The 12,538-nt window shown below is 33.4% G+C and overlaps 1 protein-coding gene across 2 annotated transcripts; it reads left to right on the forward strand.

Moving 5' to 3' along the window:
• Positions 1 to 302: 302 nt before the first annotated feature.
• Positions 303 to 11,053, forward strand: dnal4a (dynein, axonemal, light chain 4a). 2 transcript variants are annotated; one of them, XM_087242515.1, is made up of 4 exons: positions 303 to 626; positions 2,588 to 2,670; positions 4,849 to 4,932; positions 5,130 to 11,053. In XM_087242515.1, exons 1-4 carry the CDS (start codon positions 623 to 625, stop codon positions 5,292 to 5,294), a joined length of 336 nt encoding a protein of 111 aa, XP_087098641.1. In that variant the 5' UTR covers positions 303 to 622; the 3' UTR covers positions 5,295 to 11,053.
• Positions 11,054 to 12,538: the final 1,485 nt, after the last annotated feature.

The raw sequence follows: 12,538 nt of genomic DNA on the forward strand, positions 1-12,538 counted from the left end.
AACCAGTTTAACGTAATATAAGTTCAATGGACTCATAAGGTTAATTTGATTAAGCTTAAAAAATTAATGACATCAGGATTTTATTTTATCTTCATTTAATCTTCAGATAATTTCTTGGAAATGCATTGGAAATCATTATATGAAACATCATATTAAATATTATATTGAGTTTCAAAGGATAAAGTTGTGTCATTTAAAACAATCATACTGCTAACCTTATGCAAAAAAGTACTATTAAATAAGTACTGTTACTTAAGTAAAAGAAGGTAAGTTAGACGGAGGCGGAAATGAACATGTCACGTGAGTAGAAGGTTGCAAAGGCCTGGATGTCTCCATGACAACACTAACGGAGGAGAGAGTCTGTATAAATCGTGACAGAACGGTAGGTTATATACATGTGTCGACATAAACGAGCGTTTACGGAGCTTTTAATGATTTTCTTGTTTATATTCGTCCATTTTTTCAGTCAGTTCTCCGTCGTTGAGTAATAGGAGATAGAGACGAGCGCGCTAGCTAGCCAACATTAGCTCAAAGATGCTAAAAACAAACGCTAAATCGACACGTGTTATTTTAATTTAAATCTTTATTCATATATTACGATGCGCCAAGACTGCTAACATCAATGCGTATGACAGTTACTTATTATTTGAGCTCATTAAAATTAGTTTGATATTTGCAATTACATGTTGGGCTGATTCGGTTTCCAATCTGTATCGTGCAGTTTTCTCTAATCATGCATTAATTCAACGAGTTTATTTGTTCACATATGTCAATGTTTAAGTAAACACCAGTAGTGCTGACCGTTTTAAAGAATGAATGTTTGTGCCAAACATGTAAAAGCGTTTTTATTAATTTATATTATATGGTTTGTAGGACAGTTGACAAATAAGCTTGCTTTTAACTTTTTAGCAGAAAGGTTTTAGATCACGTAAAAGGAGAAGAAAGTAAACGTTTAGACTCGGAGACATCTTGGTGGCCAAAATAAAACGATATTCATTAAAGTGAATTAATATAGGCTACATAAAACGGTGTTAAAGTATATGCTTTTGAATCATTTAAATAAATGTTTATAAACATATATATATATGTTTATATATATATATATATATATATATATATATATATATATATATATATATATATATATATATGTTTATATATATATATATATATATATATATATATATATATATATATATATATATATATATATATGTGTTTACATATATATATATATATTTTTTTATTTTTATTTTTTTATTTAAATATCAATTCAAAATGTACTACATGAATACACAAAATAGTCTATACTTATTCTGATCTGTACCATATAGTCATTCATTTTCTTTTTGGCTTAGTCCTTTTATTAATCAGGGGTCAACACAGTGAAATGAACCGACAACTTATCCAGCATTTGCTTTATGCAGCTGATGCCCTTCCAGCTGCAACTCATCACTAAAAAACAAGTTGTATTAAGTAGTATTTTTATTTTGAATATCAGATATGATTAATATCTAAATTAGATATGATAAATATGTAATTAGAGATGATAATATCTAAAAGTTAGTTCTTCAGGACGATTTCTGGTGCTAAATTTTAAACTTTTACTTGCTTTAATGCTTGAAACCCTCGCTTGACCCATTAGATGTTTGGAGCTTGTTATTTTCTTCGCATTTTAAAATAATATTTGAGTTGTTTTAAATGGTCAAAATTGTGTGAAAATTAGGCAAGTTAGGTACTACTACATATCTCATTGGGCATGAAATCAGTATGCACGATAATAGACAGCTGCTATTGTTTTACATGGACTGTATGATATGTTAGCGTTTTATTTTTGTGAAACTATTACTTATTTTTTGTTTATTAGCATAGTTTTGTTTTATTATGTGGAATCATAACACTTACAGTGTAAGTTAAGAAAAGCTGAGAATTATTTATTTACTTTTGTGTAAATGCCATAGCCATTTCTTTTGTTTTCAGACTACAAAAGAAGACATTTTTAAAAATTAGTTCTACTCATGCTTGTTTATATCATGCCAAAAAATAGCAATCAGCGCTAAGATATAAAAAAAGATAAAAATATCACCGAAAGGTATTATTTGTAGGTGTAAAGGAGGTATAAAAATTGACATTTAATAATAATACCTAATGAAAAGCAAAATTAAATCAATATCTACTGCAATGCTTGTAATATGCACTATGTGTGACATTGATTAAGGCTGCACAATAAATCAATGTATAAATTCCTAATTAGTGTTTTGGAAAATAGAGCCCAACTAGATAACAACAGTTAAACTAAAAATATTTTTTTTGCAGCCTCAGCATTCATTTGGATAAATACGCATATTTGATGAGTACAGTCACCCTGCAAGAGAATTTCATATTTTGCTTAAAATTCTAATAACATTTCTTGAAGGTTTACTTAAAGAGATGCATATGTGTTGTTCATTCTCTTTCAAATGCTATGCACATAAGAAACTTCACCCAATTTTTAACTACATGTGAGAGGTTTGACCTAATGTTCTAGTTTTCCTTTTCACCAGACAGGACTAATCCCTCTGTCTCTCTCTCTTTCTCTTTTTTTTAGTGAAGGAAAGGATGGCAGAAACCGGTGATGGTAAAAAAGAGGATGCCGACTACAAAAGACTGCAAAGCTTTCCGCTGATCAGGGTGGGTGCAGCACGGCGGATGCTGTGACCTAGATACAAATTACCAGTTATGGATGTGTCTCTGTTTGTCTGCTAAATCATTTAAAGTGCTCCATTTTCCATCTTTCATCAAGAGTTTGATTTTATCATGATTCAATTTTTTAGACCATTATGCATGCATAGACGTCAATATCAGGCACAGGATTAACTAAATACAAATAAAATAAATAATTGCTACTCTTTCTTTAGAAGTTATTTCTTGAACACTATTACAAATTCTGGGTTCTACACAATTCCTTCCATGTTTTTTCAACACAAATCGATTAAGCTAACTTAATCGTTTTTACTAATTTAAATGAATTTAATATTTAAAACAGTTAGGTTGCCCCAAAAAAACACAAAGAATTGTGTTGTTTCAACTCATTTTAAATAAGTAGTTTGAACATGCAGCAAAAGGCATTTTATGAGTGTACTTACAAGCTTGTATGCTTTCTTGATTTCTGCACATTTCTTGCATTCTGTCTTGATTTCTCAGCCTTATTTTATATCTCCCTAGTTTTCACATTATTAAGTTTGCTTTTCACAATGTTGACCTTTACCCGTAATTGAAAGAAAATGTGCAAAAAGTGTGAGATACATTTAAATTGCACAAAGGTACGTTTTTAAAATATTATGATGTGAAGTGATGTATGCATGTTAGTTACACTGCATCTTTATTTAACTTTTATTTTAATCTTTATGGATGACAATCTTTTTCAATTATAACTTCATGCACTGCATTGGTCAGAACATGGATCCTCATATTATATATTTCTGTTATAAAAAGGGTTTGTTCTACCAAAATTAAAATTATATTAATATCCTCATGTTTTTATTAACCCTTGAGGTCATTGTTCATCTTCGAAAAAACAAATGAAGATTTTTTTCGGTGAAATCTGAGGGCTTCTTCATCCTACATAGACAGCAAGTTTCCCAACTCATTTAAAGTCCAGAAAAAATGCCAAGAAGACATCCTCAAAACAGACCAAATGCCTTCGGTTGTTCAATCAGAATATTACTAAGCTATGAGAAGAGTTTTGTGTGAACATAAAACAAAAATTACAATTTTATTCAGCGCACACTATACTGACACTGGAGAAGAAATGGCTGAATAAAGTTGTTATTTTAGTTTTATGTGAGCACAAAAAGTTTTTTGCTGTCTATAAAGGATCAGGCAGCTTTCGGATTTTATCCAAAAAGGTGAGTAATTATTGACAGAATGTTCATTTTTGGCTGAATTATCCTATTCAAATACTTTCACATCACTGGAAGTAAATGTTTTTGAAAGTCTCTAATTCTCACCAATGCTGCATTTATTTCAGCTAAAGTTCAGTATATAATATATAAATAATAAATACAGTTTACACCAGTGTTTCTCAATCACGTTCCTGGATGACCGCCAACACTTCATGTTTTGGGTGTCTATTTGTCTGTCACACCCATTACAGGTGTTTCAGTCTCTGCTAATGAGTTGATGATTTTGATTAAGTTTGATAAAGGAGACTTGGAAAATGGGCAGAGCTGGTGGTCCCCCAGGAACATGGTTGAGAAACACTGGTTTACAAGTATACACAGATAAACTAAAATATTATGATCACCTGCCTAATTTGCTGTTGGTCTTCCATTGCTTCCACCATTCATTTTAGACACTTAAATATAGGTTCATATAATGATATAGATAGCCATCATATACATTCTGATGCATTCTAGCTCCAGCAGACTTACATGTGTTACATTAGAACTTCTTTTGGCTTACATCAGATTGGATATCTTTCTTTGTCAATAAGCCTTGGGCAGTCGCTGCTTTGTGGTTTGTTCCTCCACACACACAAAAAAACTATTGAGTATTTCTTACCATTTCTGACCCGGGGCAACCCACACACCTTAGCATTTCAAAGAGACTGTACATTGACCAAGTCGCTCTTGTCAGAGTCACCCAGATATTTATTCCTACCCATTTATCTGGTTTAAAAAACTCTGATCACAAGAACAGAAAGAAAACACTAGCAGTTTGCTTACCAACCAATCTGGGGAGATGGTCAACTACATTATTCAGTTTAACTATAACCTGTATATATTTTGATGCTGAAGCTGTATGCATTAATATAGTATACTGCCCTAAACAAGATCTAGAGACTAGTTTCTGTTGTTTTGTCTTTAGCATACTGATATGCCAGAGGAGATGCGTGTGGAGACCATGGAGCTCTGCGTCACGGCCTGTGAGAAATTCGCCTCCAACAATGAGGTCAGTCAGTTTATGTGTGCTTATGTTATGAAGCGACTGCTATGGGATAAATGTGCTCCCCGGGTGACACAGGTGGGGTTGGGCTTCGTGTTTCTGTCTAGTAGTGAGTCAGGACGCTTCACACACTGGCAGTCTGGCCATCTGGACTGTTCTACTAGCCTACATGCTTTCATCTCGTTGGTCCGCTCTATTTTCAGAGTGCTGCCAAGATGATCAAGGAGTCCATGGATAAGAAGTTTGGCAGTTCGTGGCATGTGGTGATCGGTGAGGGCTTTGGGTTTGAGGTGACCCACGAAGTCAGGAACCTACTCTACATGTTCTTCGGTGGAAGTCTGGCTGTGTGCGTTTGGAAATGCTCCTGATGTCACTTCCTGTCCACACGATCGCCAGTGTGAGATATTTAAACTCATGGACCCGTTTTATCTATGCAGCCCTATTTGACTTGACGTGTGTATGCGAGTGTGCATGTGTACAAATGTGTGAAATTGGGAATGGTGAGAAATATACAGATTCCGGTGCACTTCTGCAGAACATCTTTCTCTATCTTAAATTTTATTGGCTTCAGCTTGAGCTGAACACTTGGATTTGACCAGGTTTACCTTTTTAAGCATTTTAATAAACTTTACTGGAACTAAGTTCATTGCAACTGACTGCAGGTCCTAGTTAAGAACATTTATAGTTTCTGTCTGGTTTCTGAGCTTTTTACTTTCTTAAAGCATGTTCCTGGTCATGTTGTGCACAGTTCATCATAGCACTTTATTCCAAAGAAAACCTTTGCCTAATATTTCATCAAAACAAATGCCTCACCTCTCACAAATTTCCTTTTCCATTGGCATGAATAGCATTTAACATTTAGTCTTTGTTTTTAGCAAAGTCGTTTTTGCTTGACTCAATCATTTGTTAATTTATTTTAGTATATAACACTTTCTTCTAGTCAAATTCTAAAATTGATGATTTCTCTTAGCAATACACTACTGTTCAATTGTTTGGGGTCAGTAAAATTTACGTTCCCCAAGGCTGCATTTATTTGATCAAAATACAGGTAAAAACTACAATACTGTTACTCATTCATTTTCTTTTTGGCTTAGTCCCTTTATTAATCTGGGGTCGCCACAGCGAAATGAACTGCGAACTTATTCAGCGTATGCTTTATGCAGCGGATGCCTTTCCAGCTGCAACCCATCACTGGGAAGCATCCATACACACTCATTCACACACATAAGCTGCGTCTCATATGTCATACTATGCACTCATGCACTTTGTACTTATACACTTACACACTCAACAGCATAGTATATGTATACAAGTGTCGTCCCAAATGGAGCACTAATGTTTTTTATTATGCATAAATTCAAATTGTTACCAAATTATGAAATAATACCTGCCATGAGTTTAACCGAATTTACCATCGGGAGACTATAACCACTCTCGTAGGAAAATTTTGTTTTCACCATTCAAAATAAATAAAGTTATTTAACATGTGCGCCCCATGACTCTGCCCTTTCCGCTATCTGAGCAAACCTGCGGTCGTTGAGTGAGTGAAGGGTCCATCATTACACACTTAATTTTACCAGCTGAATGAGTGCATCATCAAGGTAATTAAAATGCACATTTTTAGAATTTTCAGTGTAAACACACTACTTACACTATTTATACTACAAAATGGCGTAGAATAGTACATAGGTATGCGATTTGGGACGCAGCTATACACTATGGACAATTTAGCGCACCCAATTCACCTATATCACATGGCGCATGTTTTTGGACTGTGGACTTTGGACTATTTCAGTACAATATTTCCAACTGAAATGGAATTGTGTTCCTCTCATTTTTCATTTTTCCTCTCAGTTAAAGGGGTGTGGCTCGTATTTCACCCATGCCGTCAGACTGACATTATTACAGAAGCACTGCCATTTCAGAGCAGATATTAATTAAAGATTACCAGAACAATTTTTTGGGGTGGATTAACTTTACATTTAATAGTTCTCCTTAAGATCAACTATGTGCACTGGTGAAATAAACATTTTGATTTCACACAGACTTTAAAATGTAATTAGTTTTTGTGATGGCAAAGCTGAATTTTCACCATTATCACTTCACAAACGTAGGGCCAGATTTACCAACAGCTTGAGTCAGCATAAACTTCTTTTTTCGTTCAGCTAATTCGTTTAGTTGTATGAAAATGTATGATTTTAAAAAGAAGGTTTGGCACCCAACTCCACCCCGCCCCTAAACCCAACCGCCATTGGTTGATGAGCAAATCGTACTAAATTGTAGAAATTAGATTGTACCAGTTTATTTGATTTAGCAACTAAATCAAAAAGTTATGAATTGCCGTAAAATTACGTTGGTATTTCTTAGGACAGTCCTGCATTTCACATCTCATTTTAGTGTCCTGCAGTTACAACCTAATTAAAGGTAACCAAGCTCACGGTAGAACACAATCACTATCCATTCACATTCGCTATAGACTGAAGTAACAGAAGCTTGAGAATGATCTCTAATTTTCCCTCTCAGTACTGCAATCTTACTTACTTCAGACAACATGTGATGTATTCTCCTTGCTCTTTGTTGTCAAAATGTTCATCTCATAAATACAGTCAGATTTGGCTTGCTGTCAGTAATAGCATGCAACATTGTCTATTGTCTAGTGTCAGTCCAGTTTTCAGAGTTGAAGTTCAGTTCAGTTCAGTGTGGTTTAATTTTCCATGCTGAAAGTCTAAGCACCGAAGAGCAAATCCATCGATGCACAGCTCCACAAGTCCCAAACCAAGCAAGCAAGCAAATAAATAATAGGCCTAAATAAATTAAATATTGAACTTCTATATGAACAATATGCTTTTTTCAGTATTTGTAACATTGCTGCTTTTGTTACATAAAAGGGTTGCATGGTTATACTCTATGGTAGTATCGCGATACTATGGCTTCAAAATACTGGCAGTGCCACTGTAGTTTCCAAACGGTAGTATCATCATTAACTGTTTATCTACAATAGATAATGTTGGATGTGGAAAAGTCATTAAAACGCTCACACACTTGTGCAACAATAGACCATTTTTTTATAGAAAAGACAATCTTTTAAAAAGAAACGACTCACAAAGTAAAATTTTGAATTACTTTAGATTGTTACCTGATAAGACTGAAAAAAAAACTATAGATGAAAAGCCCAAAATAGCAACAGGAAACATTGAAACAATTTTTGACCACTTCATATAGCCTTATTTCTTTTTGCTATCTTTGTAACAAATTTAATTTGGTACAATTTGTTTTTGTCTTTATTTTTTTTTTGGTCTGTTTTCTACAAAATAAACAAAAAGAATGAATACATTTTAGGTGAACATAGTGACGTAGTTTTAAGTGACGTGCAAATAATACTTATTTTAATGAAAAGAGAATTGTGAATTAAACACAAGACCTATTATAACATGTAAAATATAGTATTTCTGACAATTTTCTTTATAATTTGAGTTATGAATTACAGTATCGCAGTACTGCTTGGTATCGGATCGTAAGATGAATTAATCGTATCGCGACAACCCTATTGCATAACTACATTTTTAGGAAGTAGGCTAACTTTGACATCATGAATATGGATTATTTTCTTATCAGCCCCACATATTTGTCTAACACCTCTAGCAGAGAGAAAGAAAATATATATTTTTATTCCACCAAATATATGTCATCTGCAATTTACAAGCTTCTCACCTTATGCCTATGGAGAACAGTAGTGTATTACATTAGAGAAGTAAAATGGATTACTAGCGGCAAGATACATTGTTTTAATGTAGCTCCATCCATGTCTTTTGCAATGCATATGCACTGATGTCCTGTGCAGCCACTGAAGTGTCAGTCTGCATTTCTGTCTTTTTGAGGCTCTGAACACTCTGCTGTATTTGTCTGGCAGGTTGTCGTAGGAGTGTGCTTTCTGTGTGAGACTGTGCAGGACAGAATGTGCGTCCATTTCATATATCATCTCTCTCTCTCTCTCTTTTTTTTTTCCTGTGCATGTCTCTTTCATTCTGTTTCCTGTCCAGCAGTGGCTCTCACAGTGGGCTGCTCTGCCACCTGTTTCACATTTCTCTTTCTCTGTTGCTGTTTTTTTCTCTCTCTGTCCTTTCATTCTCACTCCAGGAATCGTGTGCCATGTTTTTTATGTGTATGTAACCAGCCTTTCTGGATCACGAATACTTGAATGTGATATGATTATGACGTTTTTTTTTGGTGGTGTTTTTTTACTTTATTCCCGACAGTTTCTGTAGTTGTGCAATAATACAATTGGTACTTTTTACCATTTTACAGCCCTGAATTTCATAAATGCTGCCATTCACTGTCTTAATTTGTAACTCGACAGGTGAATTTTGTTCAGTTATTACACTGTAAAAAATTTCTGTTTTCTGTTTTTTGTAATTCTAGTTTATTTTCTCCCATTTATGATTTTAAATGGCATTGGGGTCCCTGATCTTTCTTCCAAATGACTTTTATGAACATTTTTAATAGTTTAAAGTGATTTATTCACTTAAAAAAAACATTTTCTTTTTTTGCTCGTTCAAACTATGTATTTAAAATGAGCTGAAACAACAAAGCTCTTGAGATTTAATTGGGACAACTTAATTTTTTATGTTCAGTCCACATAAATTGGTTAAAATGTTAAGTTAGCTTAATTTATGTTGGGAGTCGGGAGAGCATGATTGAATTGTGTGGAACACTGCATTTTTTACAGTGTTGTTGGTGTTGTATATCGCAGTACAAAAACATTTTTATAAACTGCCAGAACATTTCCTGATATTTTTCCAGACTTATTTCTCTATATTCTTTCTTATACATTATATAATTTCAAACTACTAAAATGTCAATAAAAGTCACTTTGTTAAACTCAGGGTTCCCATGCTTTCATGAACAGCAGATAAAATGACTTTTTAAAGCACCATCAATATTAAAGCAAGCACTTTGTAATTCATACCCCAGCATATGGAGCGCCATTAAAGTACTTGACATTTCACCTGGCTACACCTAATATTTATGTGAAATATACTTTGAAAAAGTTTGACCATCTTAAAAAGTCATGTTTATCGAACTTTAAATTTGCTGAATACAGTGTTGGTAATATTTAAATGTAGTTTTTGAAATGTTGAAATGATATTTTAAAACATGTTTGTACATATTTAAATGGAAGATTATTTATTTAAGAATTTATCATTTTTTCACTCTGTTTTTGACAAATTTAGTAGAATTGTTGAAATAAAACCATAAACAAATTTAATTTAAAATTTAATTCAAGAACTTTCAATGACCTATGTTTGTTTTAATACTTTCCAGGCCTTAAATTCGCATGTCTAAAAATTAAGTACTTTTTAAGAAGTCTGGGAACCTTGTAAATTGTAGAGTTAGAATTTTCAACATCAAAAGTAGACCAAGCAGAGATTAAAGTCCCATAATGCAATTCAAAAAACAAAACAAAAACAAAAAAAAAACAGTGAATCACAATGTACGGAAATTACAGATTTTTTTTACAGTGTCGTTTTTAACGCTATTTTGATGGTACGGTGTTCATGGAGAATTTATGCATTTACAGAAATTGTGCTTTTTTGGTGATTTGATTGCAAGTGTAATTTCTGAACCATGAGCACAACTAGCAGAAATAGCAAAAGTAATGACCATTCTGATGAAACTGTTTGATCAGTTGTTCTGAGAGCATTGGTTGTGCCAATGTTATTGTGTTCAGCTCAAATCGGCTGTTTAGTTTTATTTTGTAATAATAGACACTTCAGTAATTCCAGTCTAAATCGACATCTCTGACTGTACAAGGATGCACTCATCTTGTTGTTTTAAATATGTTTTTAAATCTTTCACCAAGTTGAATGGTTACTGTTTTACACTTTTGATACTGATCTCATATTCAATAGGTTACAGGTGTAATCCAGAGAAACAATTTCCATGACAATAATGCATTTTTTTCAGCTGTGGCAAGATTTTAACCGAATGTTCACTCCTAAAGATCCTGCAGTGTGTCAATGCAGAAATCTTTTATGGTTTTTATGGTCTTTTATTCAATTTTTAATTGTTTTTATGTCAACACTGTGCAATAATTGCTCTGTTTAGATAAATAAACTTTTAAAAAGAATCATGAGTCTACTGTGATATCAGAAGATCCAACATTTGACTTTGTATATCCCACAAAAGTGTGTGTTTCGCTTGCCAAAATGATTTACTGCCGAAGGCCTAATATTTCACCGATGATGTTGCTGAATCTGCAGCTTGGTGAAATATGGAGAAACGGCCTTCAGGGTGAAAACTGACTCTGACTGTGCATAATTTTAGGCGTTCTCGTGAATATCATGTGCTAGAAATGTAGGCACAGTTGAGAAATCATATTTTAAAACTAACATATTTTATCATTGCATTGAAGTCATTTTTCTTTAAAAGATATGTTTTAATACTCTTGTGTTTAAAAATGAACAGAGGTTCTTACGGAAACGTATGCATATAAATGTATAATAACACGGAAATAATAATTTCCGTATTGTCTATATATATATAAACTATTAAATGATCATGATGTATATTGTTATCAATACATGATATGACATAATAAACATATTTCCCCTAAATAATAAAAAATAAAAATACTAAATATCCCAGCTAACAGGATTTCTTGAGGTGCATTCGTCAATAAAGATCCTAAATTAGTTGTCATCCCGAATTAAAAATAGATTTAGGAATTGAAATAAAGCTCATGTATTAACACTACAAATAGTACTGAAAATATTAGCAATGCATAGTGTATGTTTATAGAAACACAGCCCGAATTATTTATTCTTTATTATTAGGATGCTTAAGGGTTAATATAAATGTTAATCTATTTGACATATTTATTCATGTATTAATAATCACTGCTGCGTATTTCCAATTTCCATCCAAAATCAGATAATATCAATTAAATATTGTTCTATTCCAAGTAGCCATATTTGCGACTGTGTCTGTTATTGATTTTCAATAGTCATTGTCTTCTTCTTACATATTCATAAATGTTTTATCAGTCTACATGCTCCCAGTCTTCTCCTTTTCATTTTTTCTTTATGTTTAGTCCAGTAGTGCAGTTTCCATCTGTTACCAGAGTATCTTCCAGTCCCTTTTTTTCTGCTCCCTCCTCCCTCTTTCTCTGTATTTCAGATAAACTGAGCCCAGATCTGTGTGTGTCTTTGGCTTGCGCTCCTCATTAACAGCTTGGCGGTCTCTGGGGTACTGCAGGATCCGCCTGACATTTTGCTGACCAGGAACATACCACAGAGAGACGCTGCGGGAAGAGAAGTGAGAGCCAAAGATCAGATTAAAACCCAGATCATTAGATAGTAAGAATACATCACATCTGAGAATTCATTTTGGGGTATATGCGTGAAATAGGCAAAAAAAAAACAAAACAAAAAAAGAGTTGGAATTAATTTGTCATTCGTGGCAGAACCTTCCTGGAAAAGAAAAAAAAATCACCAAAAGAGTGATTGATGAAAGAGAGAGTAGTAGCTGAGGAGGATCATCATATAGTGATTTGTAGATGGTGAATGTTCAGATGAAGCAGAAGAGGGATTACAGTGATTACATAAGCGTGCGT

Source organism: Danio rerio, chromosome 3 (genome assembly GCF_052040795.2).
Source record: "Danio rerio strain M-AB ecotype USA chromosome 3, GRCz13ab, whole genome shotgun sequence".
Lineage (NCBI taxonomy): Eukaryota > Metazoa > Chordata > Actinopteri > Cypriniformes > Danionidae > Danio > Danio rerio.